Consider the following 22667-nt stretch of genomic DNA (forward strand, 5'->3'; position numbering starts at 1 on the left):
AATGTTAACTTTATAATAGTATAACTAAAAAAAATAAAATATAACCAATAATATTAATTCAATACAGTAAAAAATCATTACAGTACAGTAAATAATAAGAGTAAATAATATTTTATATACATATATATATATATAGTGTGTGTGTGTGTGTTTATATTATTATTATTATTATTGTAAGTTATCTAGTATTATATACATTTCAGCTAATTCCCTTCAGAAATAAAAATAATCTTATTTACTGTTCTGAAAGACACTGAAGTGCCATTATTAAGTCACGGTCACAGCTGGCACTGCACATTATGTTCTTGTCACTGTGAAATGCACATTTTAGTGCCTTACAAATAAACCTTTAAATATATGTGACACAGCCATCAGCGTCTACAGCAGCTGTCATAAATCTAGTTGTTCCGTCACTCTACATTGCTCATTTTTCCTCACTCATCTCTACTATGTAAAGTATATATTTCTCCACAGAAGATATAATTTTCTGTACCTTAAAAACTAAGGATTATTTAGATGTATGCTTTCAAAACCATAAATAAATATTGCAAAAATTCTAATATTCAATATAATTTCTTGTAATTAAGTGCATAAAAGTGCTCCTGTTTTTAAATAAAAATGGCACAATAAAGACATTTATTCTGACACCTGCACTGTGCAATTATGCTGTTTTACTCCATTTTGTCTTAAACGGTTCATCAGTTTTATACTAGCGGGCAATAAGCATTTCATGGGATTCTCGCTTGTAGCCTGGTGTATGTGTGCGTGCATCTGCATGGCTTTTCCCAGTGCCCTCAAACACATGCTGTAAAATGGCATGACTGCACGAGTGTTGAGAATGGCTGCGCTCGCAGCGATAAGCAGTTCAAAGACAAGAGCGTGTTAATGTAATTGGCTTCCAGCAGCACATTGCCAGAACCTTTCATATCTGGGCGCAGTAAACCTCACTCTGGGTTGAGATGATTGGTTTGTGGGCAGGGACGGAGCGCAGCTGATTGTTTTCCGGTATTGTCAGTCATTACGCTGGGGATGGGAAGATTTAGACGTGCCAAAGTTAAATGTCGGGTCTGCGGGGTCACCTCTGCTTTTCAAGAAATATAAAACTCAAATCATATACGTAGCCGACTTTAGCATTTGCTTCTCTCTGTCTTTAACTCTCACACACATACACGCTGTGCCTTTTATCACAACCGCTCATCTCCTAATTAACCAGAAGAGCTCAATCTGACATTTAACAAATTGCACGAATTCCAGCAGACCAGTGAGAGTTTCTCCGCAGGTCACCAAACTCATCCCCCACTGGCTCTTATTACATGTTCCTGCTGTATCTAACCCATCCCTGTCCTCTGTGCTCCTCAGGTCAGCCTTTTAAACTCGACCCCAAAACAGCCCATAAGAAGCTGCGTCTTTCCAATGACTGTCTGACCATGGAGAAGGATGAAAGCTCCCTGAAGAAAAGTCACACTCCGGAACGCTTCAGCGGAACCGGATCTTACGGTGCCGCCGGCAATGTCTTCATCGACAGCGGCTGCCATTATTGGGAGGTTTTACTGGGAGCCTCCACATGGTAAGTGATTTCAGATTTTCAAGCTTGTAACTGTTATGTTTATAGGCAATTGCCTAAAGTGTATAGTAGGCAATTAAGTCATACTCCTCATAGATCATTTGCTTAAAACAGAACTTGATGTCATTTCCTGCCAATCCTTGTGTTGTTTGAAATTTATTCCTGTAAAATAGGTCTGTCACGATTCCTCAATTCAGTTTTTTCTGTCGAGTAACCAACAAAATACTTAAGTGGTGCATTCCATGGAATCTATGAAATGCATTATTAGACCATGTTCTAAGGCTGCATGATATATAAATACACTTAAAAATCTAAATAACACATAATGCTATTGTGAATTCACAAACGATGTGATTTAGTTATATAAATATATGCGCTGCGGGTTTAATATGTGCTTTATGCATTTGCGTGTAAGTTACGTGCATCTCAGAGTGGCTCCGTTCACAGTAAACGCTGCTGCACACAAATAGTTATAATTTACATGCGCTGACCGTCTCATACTCCATCTTTGCATATGCTGTGAATCTGAGTTGCTTATAATGTTCATCTGGAAACAGTGCACACCATTCTGTCAGATTTGTAAGGTAAAAGTAATTTAGAAACCTACTACAACCTACCAGAAGAATACATCATTATCTTTCTCATTATGCTAAAGCTCAAACCCCTACTCTGAGTTTACATGTTTTGATGTCCACATATTCAAGAAATTTCAGTGGCTGTAGCATTTCTGGCATTTTTAAATGCCAATATATGAAAGATTAAGTGGACATTTGAATTAAATGTTGTTTAGTCACTTTGTAACAAGGAAATTATGGAAACCTGTTTCTGCCACTAAATAAAAAAAAAAAAAAAAGGTAATTGTGACTGTCTCACAATTCTGACTTTTTTCTCGCTATTGCAATTCTGATAAATAAACTTGCAATTCTGAGAAATAAAATCAGAATTGTGAGATATAAAAGCCCAATTCTGAGAAAAAAAAGTCTTTTTTCCTTCAAAATTGGACTTAACTTTTTTCCTTCAAAATATGCAATAATTCTGAGAAAAAAAGTCAGAATTACCAGAAAAAACAATTCTCACTTTATAACTCATAATTGCAAGTTTGTATCATGCAATTCTGAGAAAAAAGTCATAATTGTGAGTTTATAACGCACAATTTTGACTTCATAACTCAAAATTGCGAGTTTGTATCATGCAATTCTAAGAAAAAAGTCAGAACTGTGAGTTTGTATCTTGCAGTTCTGACTTTAAAATTTGCATTTGCAAGTTTATATCACGCAATTCTGAGAAAATAGTGTCAGAATTGTGAGTTTATATTGCGCAGTTCTGAGCTTCTATCTTGTATTTGCTAGTTTATATCATGCAATTCTGAGAAAAAAGTCAGAATTGTGAGTTTATATCACACAATTCTGAGGTTTATTACTTGTATTTGCAAGTTTATATCATGCAATTCTAAGAAAAAAAAGTCAGAATTGTGAGTTTACATCTTGCAGTTCTGACTTTATAACTCACAGTTGTGACTTTATATTACGCAATTCTAAGAAAAAAGTCAGAATTGTGTTTATATTTTGCAGTTCTGACTTTAAAACTTGCATTTGCGAGTTTATATCACGCAATTCTGAGGAAAAAGTCAGAATTGTGAGATTAAAAAGTAACAAATAACTTTATTCAAATACAAATTTTAAAACTTTTTACAAATGTTTTATTCAGTTGCAGAAATAGGCTTCCATAGAGATTAGATCGCACAGTAGTCTAAAAACAAATGCCCTCGGCAGGCCTTTGATATAATGCATATTAATTGTATTGTTTATAATACAATATGTATTTTAAGAGTTTCGTCCAGTAAAACCACATATATGCTTTTGTTACTTTATTTGAACCGATTTTAATATTAAATGCAATTGTTTGCTTAGGTCTATTTTTATTACCTCAACTATATACACTATATATATATATATATATTTTTTTTTTTTCAATTACCAAAATAATCATTAGTGACAGCCCTACTGCAAAAAAGTAAGCTGCTCTTTTCCACTCTACAAAAATGTGAAAACTAAAATGTCATATAGTGAACTAGTAAGTTGTTGAAAACAGTTTTATTCATTTTGTCATATCTTATCTCACCTGCTTTCTAATGGCAATGTTTAAAATCTATTTCCTTTTTAGGTACGCTCTTGGTGTGGCTTACAAGTCAGCACCCAAAAACGAATGGAGCGGCAAAAACTCGTCATCTTGGGTTTTCTCACGCTGCAACAACAACTTCCTGGTGCGGCACAACAACAAGGAGTCGATCGTGGAGGCGTCGCTACAGCTGCGCAGGGTCGGGGTGCTGCTGGACTACGACAACAACACCCTGTCCTTCTACGACGCCATGAACTCCCAGCACATATACACTTTTGACGTTTCCTTCCTGCTTCCAGTGGCTCCCACCTTCATGATCTGGAACAAGTCGTTGATGATCATGTCAGGGCTGCCCGTGCCTGACTTCGTGGACTGCAGCGAGCAGCAAGAGGGCATCTGCCGCCAACAGGATTCGCCCTATGTGTCTGGAATGAAGAGCTGCCACTGAATATCCTACGAGCTGATTATTCCAGAAGGTTTCTTAGCCTTTCGTCTTCTCCTGGTTTTCAGAACTGGGCTAAAGTTGGATCTTTAGTTGTTCCTGGTCACATTAATGAGCATTTTAGCGAGTGGATTATGAGCTCTCAGATTTAAAGCGGGAAATTGTAAATTATTTATGACTAAACGTTGGTTTGCTTTTTTGTCAGTTTTAATGTATCCCTAAAAGCACTTTTTAGAGTTGAATTTGTTGCCCCTGTGTGTAAAAAGCCTTGCTAACTTGAGACAGGGTTGGACTTCCTTTTGGACCGAATATAGTGGATTATGTTAGGATGACAATTTGGTGTTTCTAATAAGGGTTACATTTATTATCTGATGGGTCTATAACACACTTTTCATATTCAGGGAGAAAAGATGATTCTTTGGTTTAAAATATGTCTGAAGATGGCATGATATGTATTTCCTCTGTGATTTTGACTCACTATCTCAGTTTCTGGTTCTGTTTTTTGTGAACAGCATGAGGCACAAGTTCCCCAGGTGTTTTTAACATGTATCTTTAATAATTGATATATGATGTATCACAAAAATCCCATCTGTGCAGGTGTTCGTCCATTGACACACATTTAAAAAAATGAATCTCGCAATCGTAATGCATATATATCACATCCATTCAAAAATATTTGAAAGATTGGCAAAAACGCTTATTTCATCCGTTTAACATTCAAATGTGCATCCAAAGCAAATACAGTCTAGTAGATTTATTTTCTTAATGGCTGTTATGAATCTTAAACGATCTTCCGCAGTGTGATGTTCAGGGCTGTAATAAGGACACCCAGTCTTGGGTTCGGATAAAGACAATCACTTGTGCTAGTGCAGGCAAAAAAAAAAGGTGTGTAGCAAGAGATCTTTGCAATAGCATGCTAAACTTGAGATGCTTCCCCAAAAAGTGGTTTGTATCCATTTGGCTCAATGTAAATAACCAGATTGGGAAGTATTCGTACTACTGACGCCACTGTTTACTGACGCTGCAGGTTTTGCTTTGTGTCGGTGGGGTTTTCTCTTTGCTCTGCTGAATGTACATGTTTGCTTTGGTTCTTTTTATATCTTTCTGATTGAAAGCACAGAGCATTTTACCATTGCATCCACTTTGCAAGCACAGGAAATAAGCAAATCCTCCTGTTACATCTGCGCTTAACATCCCTACAAAAATATAGAGAGGATTCGCTAAGTTGCATGCACTGATAGCATTGTGTTGGAACCGATGCAAAATGACATTCATCCAACACACTCATGACAATTCGTAGCTATTTTACGTTTTCTCATAAGATCAGATTGCATTTACCTCACTTCTGATGGTTTTTCCAGCATCCTTCATCTCAGCATCGGTCTGTATACTTGAAGCTAGTGTCAAGTCACATACTAGAGCCCCTCAATTACGGATGTCAGACTCTTTTCCCACCATGAACGTGAAGTTTAATCTGTGACTGAATGATATATTAATGGTGTAGTAGAGCAATAATGAACTTAGCATTTACAGTATAATGATTTCCGACCAATTACATGAAGTTCTTGAGTCTCAAACTTGATCTTTTTTTTGTCTCTGGCAATAAAGGTTTATCTGAATGCCATAATGAGACAGTTTTAAACTGATGGAGCTTTTTTAGTGAGTTCCACACTGCTGAAAGTGCAGCTAGTATGGGTAATGTGTGACACAGCAACGTCAAATCATTGTCAGTGGGTTTCCTACATAACCCTGAGATGTCCACTACTGCACTGTCCCTCCGTCTCATTTCATTCAGTCACACTGTTGTCAGTTCTGTTGTCGCTGTCAATGCAGCAGTCGCTGTCATGTGTCTTGGTCTCACATTCTGACAGTCTTGAGTGCAACCCTGCATGCTAAACAGAGCAAGAGGACATGTATCGCAGAAAGTCTTCGACATTTCCATTGATCATTACTGATATCCATAAGCAAATCTTGAGGAATTGTTTGAGATTTGCTCTTTTCAGGTCACTATGTGAAAGCTCATTTTAAAGCTAAAAGGTAAACGTGAGGAGCTCGAAAGCAGAACTCACGAGTCTATTTGTTCAAGTGCGATTCACTGGGTCACTGCATGACGATCCGGCTCGAAGCATTTCCTGTGATATTCTCTGCTGTTTTATATAAACATTTTTTTATGAGAAATGTCCAGGAAAGAAACTGTTATGGCATATCAGGTTTCCAGTTAGGCGTGCTTTTCTTCGCATTTAAGACTGATGAACTAATTACATTTCTGTTTTCAAGCAATTGTTTTTACATTTCTGAACAACAAAAAAATATATAAAAGAACCGAATCCTCTTCTTTGATATTTCCGTCTTTATTATGTGCTCAAGCAGCTGTGTGTTCATCAACATAATGCTCCTGTTTCAATAGATATAACTTAGCAAAAAAAAGAATGTAAATCATAGGAGGAAATATATATTATATAAAAATTGTATAATATACAAAAAAGTATATATATGAGCTATTGTTATTTATGTGAGTCCAAATAAAAGTCTGATCCCAAATGTGTGTTTTGTTCCATCATTGTCCTGTTTTCCAGAACATTGTGTTGTAGGAGGTTAGTAATGCCAAATGAAAATGCCCATAAGGTTATGAGCAAAAGCACATAGGAGGAGCCCTGTTCCACTGGCAGGGCACTCAGTGCCCACAGTCATGTAATAGGGCATTGCTTATGTTCCTCAGCTGCTATATCTGGCACAAGGGAGGGATGCCTGACACAAAGGTCACTTGTAACAAGCTATTAACAATCATATACAGTTGCATAGGCAATAGGCAGCAAATTAAAAATCCTATTGCAGATTCCTATAATTATAACTAAGAAACACAACATCCTTGCATGTTTATGTCTTATCTGTAAATTGAGTGAAAATGATCTGGCTACTTGCTCAGTACTTGTACTGACTATGGGTTTTTGATTACTGTCAGCAGGTTTTGGTTTAGCAAGTCAGATCTGCTTTGATACGGTGATGACAAGTAACCATGGAGATTCCGCAAAACATCAGATTTATCTGTGCACGTAAATTAAATTGCAGTTTTGTGTTTCAAGAAGGCAACAGAGAGACCACAAATCCTTAGTGCACTTTCAAGACTGTCCCAATACCCATTTATTTGCGGTCTCGTTCACTTAAAAGTGCCTGCATGCAACGGTAAGTAATGTTTAAGACTGTCCCAGGTCGGCAAAATGTAAAAGCTCCTTTAACAAACACAAATCCACACTATCTGTATTACTGCTTAGGAGCAATAGCTATTTGAGGCTAAGCGTATCCCATCATTAATCATGTAAAAGAAGTCATGTGCTCCAAAAGAGAAAGATTTAAAGGATAACTTTCCATGAATTAATAAATAAGAAAATACATATAATTTAAAAAGTTGTTTTATTTGTAGTTTAGTATGTCTGTTTTATAAAACATTTGCAACTGCTTTTTGTAAATTAATTAGAAGCACCACAATTGCTAAATTGTGTCCCGTTACATAGTGAACAAACACTTAAACATTTATTTTAAAGAGTATTACAAATCAAAATGTGTATGTAAAGCTCTGTGAAAACTGTCTACTTGAACACTTGGGTCAAATACATGTAATACATCATGTAAGTAGACAAGTGGTCAAGTGAAAAGACGTCAAGTGTGGGTATTGGGACAGACTCAAAGCCCTTACGAAAATTAACCATGGTTTAAAAAAAACAAAACAATAGAAACCATCACAGAAATTATAATGGCTTTTACTACAGTACCATTACAAACATTACAACCCATCAACTTTTAACCATTAAAAAGAAAAAAAAATAATACAAGTTCCATTAAAACCAGTAAAACCATAACAAATTCTGTGATGGTGTCTAGTGTTTTTTTTTTTTTCAGTAGAGTAGATTTTGTGCTCTTTTCTTTTGATATGTGTATGTATGACCATTACTGAATTTTAAAGATGCATGGTTCTTAAAAAGGGGTTTTTATTAATAATTTGAAATGTATTATTGTTTTAATTGTTAATTTATTATGTGTGAAATCATATGATGCCCTTAAATAAAATTTAAGTAATTTAGCATAAACTTTAACTAAACTGCAACTTTAGTAAATTGTGTTCCTTGTTAATGAACAACACTTGTGGTTAATCTCTACTAGGACACCTGTGTAAATTTAAGAGAACGAACTTAAAACATCTGAAGTGTATTTCAAATACATTTGAAAAAGAGTTTTCGTTTTTTAGCGTTTTCCAAAAGTTTCTTGTCCACACTACATCTTACTGCATATGCATGAAATGCCATAAACACCGAGTGATACCGAATGACCAGACACAATAAAGTTCTCAAGTTATACTTCTGAAACAGTCATTTTATTAGCAAAATATCCCACCACGCACTGGTGTGTCCAGGTCTCACTCAAAATCAGCGTTCCATGCTGCAGGACAACAACTGTGAGTAAATATTCTGTTATCTTTGCAGGAATGCAATGTGAAGACGGTACACACACAAAGTGAATCTGTGAATGGCATATAACGGGCGAATACCGGAATAAACAGGGGCTGTGTCAGAATAAAAAACATACTGTCTCTTGAGGTCGGCAGAGAACGTAAACAATGCCACTGAACCGAACGAAACTTGCAAATTTAGCTGATTACTGCTGCTAAAAATGATCAATTATTGTCATACAAGTCAAACTGAACCAGGATTTCCAGGGCAAGAAGTCTTTACAACGTTCGTGTTTGTTCTTATCATTTCCGGTCATGCAGGTGAAATATCTTAATTAATTCTGCTAGTATGTATCTTAACCACATATTAACTTGAGTTTCTCAAAATATTCTGCCCTTTCTTAAAGGGGTCATCGGATGCAAACTTCACTTTTTCATGTTGTTTGAACATTAATGTGTGTTGGCAGTGTATGTACAAATCTACCCTATAATGATAAAAAATATGTGCAGTGGTTTTTAATTAATCTGTAAAAATAATATCTCCTTTTTCAAATCGAACCGTTCTCAGATGCCTGTCGGTGTGCCGTCACACTGACAGAGGCCACTCCCACGATAGTTGATTGACATGAGCGTTTTACCTCATATCAGCTGTCACAGTCCAGTAACTTTCCTTGTTTCAATGTGGAAGCAGGGATGTAAGTTAGACAAGAATATCTCCGACTGAGCGATTGAGGTGTTGTGTTGCTGGATATATTAATGAACATAGTGGTCGTCATTTACTCCCGACATCTGAGCCGCTTAAGATGCAGTAGATTACGTTTGTTTGTGAAGGGAATGCGCCTCCCGATCTGCATATATCCGTCTATGTTCGCGCAAATCATTCGTGATTGCCTGTCCTTACAATGTGGTAGTTAGGAAGTTTAGCGGCTAAACGCGGCTAAATGCGGCTAAAGTAAACAAGATCGTCATTCCACAGAGAGAAAAGAGGGGCGGGGCGAGCAGAGCTCATTTGCATTTAAAGGAACAACCCCTTAGAATGAGATGATTTTTGCAGAGCTCATTTTGACAAGGTAAAAAGGGTGTTTTACAAAACCATTAAGAATTTTTAATCAAAGTATATTAGAGACTTAGACTATATTAGACAGCATAAATTAGCAGAACAGCTATTCAGTAATACATTAACAGTGCAATCCATGCAGTTGTTTACATCCGAATATCTCCAATATGGCCACGCATCCGTGACGTAAGTGCAAGCCATCTATAAGGTCATAGGCCATGTGGCAATTAAAGCTGCATATCATCAGGCGATATGATATGTTTATATGAATGATTTTATATTCAGAACTTTTTCAGAGTACTTTGAAATGGCTTGTTCTGGTACCATGATTATGAATGTTACTCTGAATATTTTAGAGAAGTGAAATTTACCTTTTAAACTAAAGCTGCTGCTTCTGTCTGTAATTGAACACAGAGTTCATGTGACCGTGCTTCAGTATCTCATCACTGCTCTCGGTTCAGTCCTGCACAGCGGAGGCAGTGATTACGGCTCTCTGCGGTAATGACTCTTATCACAGACTCCATGTGTGAGCATGGAAATCAGGCCTAACTTGAAGAGCTCACCCCACTGCCTGCTCTTCACCACAACACAAGACCTTAAATTGCTTTGCCACTATGGCTGCAAAGACTCCAGATTGAAATATTCAGTATCAGTGACAGTGAATGCGTCAGTATGTCAGCAGAAAAGATTAAAATGTGGGAATGAAAGCTTGTGGCTGGCATGTGCCAGATTGTTGTGTTCAATGTGTGATTTGCTAAGCTGACTGTAAGCAGCGCAGGCTTAGATCGAGGAATAGATCTCAGGTTAATCTTGCACTGTGTTCAGTGTGACATTATTTTTTTGTGTAGGCTTTATTCCTTTTCCTTGAATGCTCTGAGATGTCCTGTTTAGTCTGCGAGTAAAATGATGTTTTCTGAGAGATGCAAATCCTGGCTTACCCTTGCAGCATATTCTATGCAGAGGTGTAAAAAGTGCTGAGAAATGATCTTCAGAAATGGCTATAAATAAAATGCATTGCCTTTTTGTGTGTTAAAGGATGAGACGTCTCATCAAAAGGACAAATGATCATTGTTGTGCCCAAATGCAATTTACTAGGAAATGGATGTCACTGATAAAAGTTTGGCTAGGAGACTAATTTAATTGATTAGTACGAGTAAGAGAGATTTGTCATAATGACTTGCAAAAACAGTCTGTACTTTTGGCTTGGAAATATAATTGAGTAAAAGTATTAATTTCCAATAGATCCTACGTAATGTCAATTTTACATTTTTCCTAATGTAGGGTTTTGAAACTGCTGTAAGCACAGGACCCTAGTACATTTTCACAACAATATTAAAACTATATTTTGAGGAGATGGAGGAATTTGCGAAAAATTGAGAAAAAACATTTTAGTGTTTGCAAATTATTTTTGCTATCAAAGTGAACATGTTATTGTTAACTGAAAGTTAGCTTATAAAATGAATTATAGATGTTTAACAACATTTAAAATATTTACAGATTTTGATATCTTTTTGTTTTATTTTATTTTATTTTTTTATTTTTTTTTTTTTTTTTGCTTTTAAAAAAACTGGCCTCAAATCATGGGATTAATTTTAATTATTTTATTCTAGTGACAGTCCCAGTTTTTAACAAAAAGAAAAGGTAGAAGAAAAAAATAAATATTAATCTCTCTTTATTTGTGTTAAAAAAAAATTGCTTTTAAAAAAGTTTTTCCTTTGGATTTTTTTTTTCTCAAATTAAAATCAAATTTCTTTGTTTTATTATAAATTCAAAATTAACATTTTAATTATTTCGGTTTGGTTTTTGTTATAATGCAGTGTTTATTATACATTTGTCTAGACATATTGTTATGTGGGGATTCATTACATTATATAAACAAATATAAAAGACAATTTCTTAGTATTTTTCTCACACAGTACAAAACCTTGCTATATTTTGTCATAGTTGGGGGTCCTTTGCATCAAAAAGTCTAAAAATCTGTATTTTACAGTGCTGCCATTCTCTATATCCGTATATCGAGATGTAGAAGCAGATGTGAACTGATTGAAACTGCAGTGAGCATTTTGAACCAGATAAGAATTTCATGAGAGTTGTAAATCTGAAGTTGCTCTTCCATCAAAGTCTCCGCGAGTCTTGTCAATCAAGCTCTTCAGCGAGTCTTGTATGTACCAGATTGCCCAATAGCTAAATATAACATTAATTCCCACTTAGCTTCATCACCTAGTCTGCAGTTAAACACCCTCTAATTACCATCTTAATTAGACAAGTAATTAGAGGATCCAGAACGACTTGTTATATCATTTGTCACCTTGTCTCTTAATGTGATGTAAAACAACAAATTAATTAGATCTGCCTGAAAGTGTGTTTTAGCATCGCTCTTATATGTCACAGTGGCACTTTGTCAGGATAAATGAATATCAGACTGAAGCATTCTAATTGCGCAAATGGGGTCGAAAGGTCTCTTGGTGACCCTAAAATGACATTTAAATGCCGCGGATAAAGAAAAGCACTCCAGCAGCGATAGCATGCTGCACAATCCAGCTCACCTGACCTTGCACTCTCTAAAATCTCTTAATTCACTAAGTCCTATTGAAAATGGGCAGCATTATTCATTACATAAAGGTGTTATGCTGGTAGTATTATTCAGAGGTGTAGTGGACTTTGCAGGCTGAATGTAATGAGCAGTAAAACCCATCAGGCTCTGGCTGATGGCTCATGAGCACCTGCAGCAGCTGCATCTACCTGATGACTCTCTGACACCTTCATAACATCCCCAAAACAGCCCAGTTTAGTCCCATCTGTTCCACTGATAACTGTACCACCTTCATCAGTGCCCCCACCCTCGATATTACCAGCTGCTGCTCAATATGAAAAAAAGTTTATGCAAAGAATTTAAATAGATGTGCAAAAAAATGGGCTTAAGGGTTCAACACTTCACCTAAGAATGAAACTTCTGACATTATTTTCAAAACAATGTAAGATACAACAGAAGAATGATGCTGCAACACCATTATTATCCTTGATGGCAACATTAACATTAAAAATCCAGAGATAATATAATTCTAGTTTAAAATGTTTAAACTGATTTTGCATTATGATCTATTTATCCATCTATCCTGAGTATTTACTTGAAAAAAGACATTTGTCCATCCATCTATCCATCATCTATTGCTGAGTATATAATTAAATAAAGACATTTATCTGTCTATCCATCCATCATCCATCATCTATTGCTGAGTATATACTTAAATAAAGACCTTTATCCATCCATCCATCAATCCATGCATCCATCTATCCATCATCACCTATTGCTTAGTGTATACTTGAATAAAACCATTTATCTATCATCCATCCATCTATCTATCCATCCATTCATCCATCATCTATTGCTAAGTATATACTTGAATTAAGACGTTTATCTATCCATTGATCCATCCTTCTATCAATTGATTCATCATCTAAGTATATGCTTGAATAAAGGCATTTATCTATCTATTCATCCATTCATCTATCCATTGATTCATCATCTAAGTATATGCTTGAATAAAGGCATTTATCTATCTAGTCATCCATTTATCTATCCATCCATCTATCCATCATCTATTGCTGAGTTTATACTTGAATAAAGACATTTATCTATTCATCCATTCATCTATCCATTGATACATCTTCTGAGTATATACTTGAATAAAGGCATTTATCTATTTATCTATCTATCCATCCATCCATCTATCTATCCATCATCTATTGCTGAGCATATACTTGAATAAAGACATTTATCTATTCATCCATCCTTCTATCCATTTATTCATCATCTGAGTATATGCTTGAATAAAGGCATTTATCTATCTATCGATCTATCCATCCATCCATCCGTCATCTATTGCTGAGTATATACTTGAATAGAGACATTAATCTATCCATTCATCCATCCTTCTATTCATTGATCCATCATCTGAGTATATACTTGAAAAAAGGCATTTATCTAGCTATCCATCTATTTATCTATCCATCTGTCCATCCATTTATCCATCAATCCATCATCTATTGTTGAGTATATACGTGAATAAAGACATTAATCTATCCTTTCATCCATTCTTCTATTTATTGATCCATCATGAGTATATACTTGAATAAAGGCATCCATCCATCCATTGCTGAGTATACTTGAATAAGGATATTAGTCTATCAGTCGATTCATCATCGATCTATCCATCCATCCCTCCATCCAGTCATTATCTATTGCCGAGTATATACTTGAATAAAGACAGAAATCTATCCATTTATCCATCCATCCATTGTGTATTGCTCAGTATATTCTGGAATTAAGACATTTATCTATCCATCCATCCATCGATCAATCATCTGTTGCTGACTATATGCTTAAAGACATTTATCTATCATCCATCTATCTATCCATCCATTCATCCATCATCTACTGCTGAGTATGTACTTGAATAAAGACATTTATCTATCCATCCGTCCATCCATCCACCCATCATTTATCGCTTCTTATATAACATTGGATGCATGGTGGTAAAGTTGATAATTTTTAGTTCTTTTCTTTTTTTCCCTAAAAAGGTGGCTAAATACAAGGTTACAATTACACAATGTATGCAGTAATATAGCAATAGCATATTGCAGGATGTTTTGAATGCACAGTAAAAAATGGGGACATTTCCAAGAACAGCTCCAGCCAGGGACAGACCACGGAAAATGGGGACCGTCTCCAGAAAACAGGGACAACCGGTCACCCTATTAAACAGTCATTAGCATTAGTATGCATCACTGTTCACATTAAATCAAGACAAAGCCATTTCTTGCTTGTGCATTCAAGCTTCACTGCAGTGAATATAAAAAATGGACAGCCTTATTTAATACAGTTGCCGGATGGCCTATTTTTTCCCGTTCATACATTATTGATCACATTTCTCCACAATATATTAATGCTATATTTTCCCAATCAGCCTGCACAAGAAAATGTATCATACTTGGAGGTAAGGAGGAGCAGCGGAGGAGTACCACCTGTCTTTTAGAAATAGCACACTGGGCCGGAGGCATGGCGTCCAGCCAACTGACTGATGAAGCAGCGCTCTAAGTCCTGCGCAATGAGGATCTAACAGGCAGTAGATCATTACTTTCCTGGACTCAATCGAGATTAATCTCACAAGGAGCCATCAATCACACCGCCGTCCATGTATCCCTGAGCCTCGGGGCTTTATAGTAGCATCTGACAGAGAGTGATGGCCACGGTTTCTACAAGATCTCAGCACACCTCTGGAGGTACAGGACCTCTGACAGACACAAGGAACTGGTCACCGGCTCTAGTGCGTGGTCATAGATCTCCAGCTGATTGATGCTGGAATTGGATTACAGTTGATATCAGCTAGAGGTGAGTGATTGCTTTCTCTGGCCTGTCTCAGTGTGAGACCCTCGGTGACCATTTGGTTTAGGCGGCCTCGACTGTACTAGCATGTGACTTTTTCCTCTGCAACATATTCTGTTTGTATCGATCAGTTAGATCCAGCTGAGAAGAAAAGTTGCTTCCTGTGTTGTTATTCAGACCAAAGACATTGACTTCACTTGAAACAAAAAGATTGTAACAGTCGTGTTCTAAATTCTAGTCCCGTGGGGATTCTGTGCATTCAGGTATTCTGAGATCTGTGTCTCCTTACAATGTTTGACGTAATTCTGAGATCTTCTGTCTTCTAAATGCAGGATTTCCATCACAAGGTGTAGTGACATATGCTCAACTTAATTTACTCACCCCTATGTCATTCCAAATTTGTACGACTTTCTTTGTTCTGTGGAATATATATATATAAAAAAAAAAAATTATATATATATATATATATATAATATAGTATATTTTGAAAAATGCTGTTGACCAGACAGTTTCCACTGACTTCTGTCGTTTGAACAAAAAATGCTTTGGAAGTCAAAACAGTTGAGAAACAAAACTGTTTTATTCCAACATACTTCAAAATGTCTTCATTTTATGTTCCACAGAAGAAAGTAAGTCATACAGATTTGAAATGACATAAAGATGAAAAAAATAATAACAGAGATCGATGTTATTGCTAACTAAAACCAAAACTATTAAAATAGTTTTCATTCACTGAAATACTGAAAACGAACTGCAAAAAAAAAAAAGAAAAACATAAACCTAAAATTAGGAAAATACAAACTGAAATAAAACTTAAAATAAATTGAAAACGAAGAACTAAAATTGCTAAAACTAAAACTGAAAGAAGCTAAATAGAAATATAAAAAACACTAGACATATTAATATTAAATAAATAAATACTATAATAGTATTCTTTTTAAAAAATGAAACTGGTTGAAGTGTATATTTTAAAAAACATATAGCATGCAATATTAAATAATTTACTATTACAAATTCTTTGAGAAATACTATAAACGTAAAAGTAATAATTTTGAAGCCTTATTTCCATTTCTTTTAGCATATTCCTCTGACCTAAACAAAGTAAAGAGAATATTATTGAAGCTTAACCATCTGTCATATCAGGCATGCAGTCTTTTAATTTTGGGTATATTTTGACTCCAGTGAAAACGACAAATTTTTGTTTTATATCTGACGACTGTGAGACACCAAACATGTAACATTTCAGATAGAGAACATCTGAAACTCCAAGTTTAAATTTATATATTAATTTCTCATAAGACTAAAAAAAAAGTCTGAGTATTAACTTGATTCTTCAACGTTATGTGGTTTTTTTGAGTTATTAAAATGGCCTTGGGGATTCTTCAACACTTAACAAAACTTGATAACTTGAAGATAAAAAGGAAAAGAAAAGATGTATATTAAGGCATGCGGAAATTCAAACAAAATACGGTTTTCTCATAAAATACTGAAAACACAATAAAACTCCTATGTAGACAACTTCACATATATAGGTTGTCACATGTTTCCTGTTTTGTCTTCTGTGTGGACTTTTATGTTGTAGCTCTTGTCTCTGATTTTACTGTTGCCTGTGCCGGTTCGTAGTCCTTTTGTAGTTTCTTTGATCACTGGTTCCTTTAATGGTTTCCTCAGGTGTGTCTTATTTCCTTGTTAACCATTGTGTATGTAAAATCCTACTTTTCCCTGTGCTTTCCTGAATTCTTTTCCTTGTTAGTTTTTCTTGATTTAAACTGCTGCATTTACATCCTGTTTCTTGCTTCTCTGGATCTCCTTTTTAAAGAGGTCTTTTCAGGCCATTCGGCTGTTTCACATTTCTTCAGTTTAGACATTGACATGATGGCAGTGTAAAGGCACCAGACAGATTTTAAAACAGAATGACTGACAATTGAGATTTATTGCACAGCAGTGCATAAATAAAATCCCCCTTTGGGTGAAGCAGTATGGCAGAAGTAAGTAACATTATTAGATTTTTATTAGACTGGAAAATAGTGCAAGTCTTAAGTCTAAAAAAAAAATGCATTTTCTTTTCCAGAACCATTTGGTAGGCATAAAAAAAAATTATTACAGCACGAAAAAAGCATCGTGCTGTAATAATATCAGGTATTATGATTATAATGTAAATGTAGACATCACTATTTAACTGAATTATCCAAAAACAATTCTTGAAGAGGTGGGAGGAAGTACATGCTGTAGAGATGGATGCAGATAGCATAAGCCTTTGAGATGTGATCTCACGGGTAAGAGCGATGGTAATTTGAATGTCAGTCGATTAATGAATGAAATAGTGCACCTGAGCTCTTTGATCTAGTAGCGCATGTTCTGCGTAAACACCTCTCCAAAAATACCTCTTCGTCCTTCTGGGAATGATTTTTCCTGTGTCCTCTCTAGTTTTGTCTAGCTCTTTGATATTTAATCGAATCAGTCTTTCATGTGGATAAAGAAAGATTAACTACAGATTTATTCAGGGCACAGTGTTTACCTAATTAGTTCAGGCGCTCATAATAAACGGGATGAACAACCTTGACTCGTATGCTTCTAGACTTCGGCTTTCAAAGCTGTCACAGGATTCTGGAGAAAGCAGCTTGGAAGGCTTGAAGCTTATTACTACATCCATTTTCCAGGTCATTTAGACATGAGTGTTTACAGTTGTTCATTGATGATTAGTGCTTGTTTCGTTTGAGTGAGAGCTTTGGTTGAGTAAGACAATCCTGAATGCGCCCAAGCTTCTGACAGGAAAAATCAAATTAAATTTGTATTAAACTCGTGTATTTTTTTTTTTTTTTTTGTGCTTGCCCATGCGAATGTCATTGCTATCCAGTTGGCAAGATATTCTGAGTATTGTTTAATTGGAAAATTAAATGAGTAAAGTTCACAGACAAACTTTGAAGTTAGTTTGAGAAATGCCTTGTCTGAAAGTTTGAAATAACTTTGTATTGAAGTTTGGGAATATACATTTCTAGCATGAACCAGCATGTTGCTACCATGATTTAGGATGGTTTAGCCATACTGCTATATGATTTATCATGGTTTAGCTGTGTTGCTAGCATGGTTTAACATGGATTAGCATGTCGCCAGCATGATTGTAACATGATTAGCAAGTTACTAGCATGTCACTAGCATGTTTCAAGCACGATTAGCATGTTGTTAACATGTTGTTAGCATGATTAGCATATTACTAGCATGTTGTTAGCATGACTAACAAGTTATTTGCCTGTTGTTAGCATGATTAATAAGTTACTAGCATGTTGTTAACATGATTAGCATATTATTGTTAGCATGGTTAGCACTATACTAGCATGATTAGCAAGTTACTAGCATGTTTCTAGCATGATTAACATGTAAGCATGATTAACAAGTTACTACCATGATTCTAGCAAAATTAACATGTTACTAGTATGTTTCTAGCATGCTGTTAACATGATTAACAAGATACTACAATGATTCTAGCATGATTAGCAAGTTACTATTGTATTATCTTCTTTCTAGCTTGATTAGCATGTTGTTAGCATGATTAGCCATTTATTAGTATGTTGCTAACGTCTTTCCAGAATGATTAGCATGTTGTTAGCATGATTAGCAAGTTACTACCATGATTTTAGCATGATTAAGTTCATGTTAACATGTTTTAGCCCGATTAGCCAGTTAGTAGCATGTTGTTAGCATGTTTCCAGCATGATTACCATGTTACTAGCATAATTAGCAAGTTACTAACATGTTCTTAGCATGTTTCTAGCATGATTAGCATGTTACTAGCAAGTTGGCACAGTTACTGGCATGTTGCTAGCATTATTAACAAGCTACTAGCATGATTATAGCATGATTAACATATTACTAGCATGTTGTTAGCATGATTAACAAGTATTTTGCTAGCATGATTACCATGTTACTAGCATGTTATTAGCATGATTAGTAAGTTACTAGTATGTTGTTAGCATATTTGTAATATGATTATCATATTATTATTATTATTATTATCATAATCATGTTCTTAACATGATTATGCAAGTTGCTACCATGATTTTAGCATGACTGGCAAGTTACTAGCATGTTGTTAACATGTTCCTAACATGATTAGTATGTTGTTAGAATCTTGTTAGCATGATTAGCATGTTACTACCATGATCTTAGCATTGATTTACAAGTTATTAGCATTATTAGTTTATTAGTTTAAACTAAGTTATTAGCATTATTAGTTTATTAGTTTATATCATTATTAGTTTATGCTGGTCATGTTGCTGGTCAAGGACCAGCATAGACCAGCAAAGGACCAGCTTAAACCAACACCAAAACATACCTAACCAGCATCCCAGCATCAAAACATACCTACCAGCATATACTGTTTTTTTCCCCAGGGTTAGCATGTTACTAGCATGAGTAGCAAACTACTATGTACATATACATGTTGTTAGCATTTCTCTGTGCTAAACCAGTTAAAACCAGCTAAAACGAGTTGATTCACAGAAAAAAAAAAAACAGTTTAAAACCAGCTTAGGCTGTAAATGGCTGCATATCAGAACGGCTGTGATTCGTAGGTAATCAGAGCGTGCCAATATACAGCCATATCGCACGGCTGCGAGCGTGATATTGCATTTATACAACAGTTTGATGGCGTGAGTGTGCAAATACATAAGAAACAACAACAGAGTGTCTTTAATGAGACCAAAAACTACGCGTTCGATTTATCCAAGATTAATTATATGTCATGTCTAACCTATATAGAGACATCAGAGACATTTCTCGCGGCGGGTCCATGAGCACGTAAACGGTCGCTGACGCAATTTTTTTTAATGGACATTATCTTTATTAACAAAACGTATATTTAAGACTAAATGACTACATTCTTGTATCCCCCCACCAAAAAAAAAAAAAAAAAAATTCTTAAAAGACACAAAAACAGAATTAATTTGTAATAAAATTATAGTGTATTTGGGCACACTCCCTGTGAGAAATACCGCAAGTAAAGTGGTATAAAAAGTGGAACGTTTGTGTCAACAGCTAATCAGATTTGAGGACCAAAAAAATAACTGTTGTATTAAGTACATACATAAAATGTAATAATTCTCTGAAACTACATTTTTCATCTGACATCATAAAGCTGCCTCCAACCTCATGGCACCATTTTGGTTTGTACCGCCCACATTTCCCGATCCAATCAATTCCCAATGCAATTAGTAGTGCTTGCTAATTAAGAGCACAAAATATTGATTGTGTGTTCTTCTAAATGCGCTCCTGTTGAGTGCTCTGTAAACACAATTTACTACGGTAGCAATCAGCGGTGTTGAGTTCTGGCAGGTGTGTTTGTCCTCTGTGTCAACCCTCTGTGCTTGTCTAGCCACATTATCCCTGAGTACTGTAGAAGAGTTGTGTAACATTGAGTCATTGATCAAGCGTAGATACTTGTGGGTGTGCTAATGCCCGCACACAGCTGGAGGCTGCTGCTGTCCTTCCTGTGAGACTCCAGTGCACGTGTCTTATCCTCAAAGGACACATATGAGCAGGATGCTGTTGTCTTTCTCAGGCTTCAGTGGCTCTGCACCAGTCTGTTGTGTCGGTGTGCTGCGCCATCATTCTCACCGGAGTCTGCCGTGACCATTGTCTCAGAGGAGCTTTGCATCATTCTGGGTAAGAGTTTACAAAAGACTCGAGAGGAAACTTTTGTGGTATTTTGATGCCCTTCAGTGAGCTTGCCATTTCTTCTCAAGTTCTGCACATGAAATGCCACACCTCAGTGGGATTCATCGAGAAATTTCACTCTTTCATGAGGAGATCTTTTCAGATTTTGACCAGAACAAGTGGTTTATAGATGCATAAAAATCTGTCTAAGGAAATGCATTAAGACCCAGAGGGTGAAAACTTTTGGAATTTGAAGATCAAGGTAAATAAACATGCAAGTATCTTCTGTTGCTTCTGAATGGGCAGTACTAAATGGAAAAAAAGGTATTTCTACAAAATAAGAAAAATTTGGACATCTTCATCCTGTTCAAAAGTTTTCACCCCCAGCTCTTAATGCATCATGTTTCCTTCTGGAGCATCAGTGAATGTTTGAACCTTTTTTAATAGTTGTGTTTGAGTCCCTTAATTGTCCTCAGTGTGAAAAGATGGATCTCAAAATCATTCAGTCACTGCTGGAAAGGGTTCAAATATGCAAAAGATGCTGGAAAACTGAAGAATCTGCAGGACCTGGAGGATTTTTCTAAAGAACAGTGCTCAGTTTAACTGTTCAGAACAAACAAATGACTCGTGAACAACCATCACAAAACAAAAAAGCAGTTGTAGATCATCCAGGTAACCACACACAGTATTAAGAACCAAGGGCTCCCGAACTTTTGAAGGGGCTTTTTAATAATATCTTACTCAGGACAGTACTAAATAAAAAATAACATTCATTTTGTACCCAACTTTCGCATACCACTCCATCTATCTATTTTATACTAAAAGTCTAAGTCTTTTATTTTGTTGAAAGCATAGTTCAAAATCTGCTGTTTTGCCATAGAGCTAAGTTTCTTTCTTCATCAGAACACAACACAACACAAATTAACCATTACATCACTTGCTCACCAGTGGATGCTCTGGAGTAAATGGGTGCCGTCACAATGAGAATCCAAACAACTGGTAAGAACATCACAGTAATCCACAAGTAACCCACACGAGTCTAGTCCATCAATTAACATCTTGTGAAGAGAAAAGCTGCATATTTGTAAGAAGCAAATCCATCATCAAGACATTTTTAACTTGTACTAACTGTACTGAGTCCATAATCCATAATATTAGTTTTTCTAATATGTTGGTGGATTTTGATGTGAGAGTACAACAGCAAATGGACTTTTCCACTGGAGGAAGCATTATTATGGATTATAGACTTAATTTTTTGGTCAGAAGCAATGGTTGAAAATTAAAACACATTATTGGTGGATTTGTTTCTCATAAACATTCAGTTTTTTATTCCACAAATGTTAATTGATGGATTAGAGTGGTGTAGATTACTTGTGGATTTTTGTGATGTTTTTATCAGCTGTTCTCAACTCTCATTCTGACGACACCCATTCACTGCGGAGGATCAATAGCACTTACATCACGATTTGGTCAGTTACCCAGATACGCGGCCATATTGGAGATACTCGGATGTAAACAACAGCATGGATTGCTTAGTTGATGTACGACTGAATATGTTGTTCGGCTAATTTATGCTGTCTAAACCACTGTAAAAAATTCACATTTGAGAGGAAAGGCAAGTTCCCCTAAGAGCACTAATACCGCGGTACATTTTTGATATGGCGCAAGTCTGCGTCACAGTGTTGTACCACTGAAGTCATTGCCTAAAGGCTCAAACTTCATTGTCTCTCAGTCTTACTAGGCCTCTGTGTCATGCTCATTTGCTGCATGAGTCAAACTGCATCACACCATCCTCAGACACCGATTGCATTCCAAGTCTAATTGTGTACATGCCTCAGCAGTTTGCGCCTAACGACCTTTCGTAACTAACACTTGTCTTGTGGATCACTATTACATTGCATTTATTTCTTCAGTTTTTCTGACTGACAGCTCTTAGAATTGCACCTCACACTGAGCGATAGGCCATTTTTCCTGAGCCAAATGAAACAGATGAAACACAAAAAG

At 35.9% G+C, this 22667-nt stretch overlaps 1 protein-coding gene across 6 annotated transcripts in view; it reads left to right on the plus strand.

Moving 5' to 3' along the window:
* Nucleotides 1-6659, plus strand: part of mid2 (midline 2) — a 178197-nt gene extending 171538 nt beyond the window's left edge. For all 6 annotated transcript variants that reach the window (XM_051127522.1, XM_051127521.1, XM_051127519.1 and 3 more), the window contains 2 exons: nt 1360-1567; nt 3728-6659. In XM_051127522.1, the coding sequence (XP_050983479.1) occupies nt 1360-1567; nt 3728-4130 (611 nt within the window). In that variant the 3' untranslated portion in view covers nt 4131-6659. The remainder of the gene's footprint in view (nt 1-1359; nt 1568-3727) is intronic.
* The last annotated feature ends 16008 nt before the right edge of the window (nt 6660-22667 follow it).

Source organism: Labeo rohita, chromosome 14 (genome assembly GCF_022985175.1).
Source record: "Labeo rohita strain BAU-BD-2019 chromosome 14, IGBB_LRoh.1.0, whole genome shotgun sequence".
NCBI lineage: Eukaryota > Metazoa > Chordata > Actinopteri > Cypriniformes > Cyprinidae > Labeo > Labeo rohita.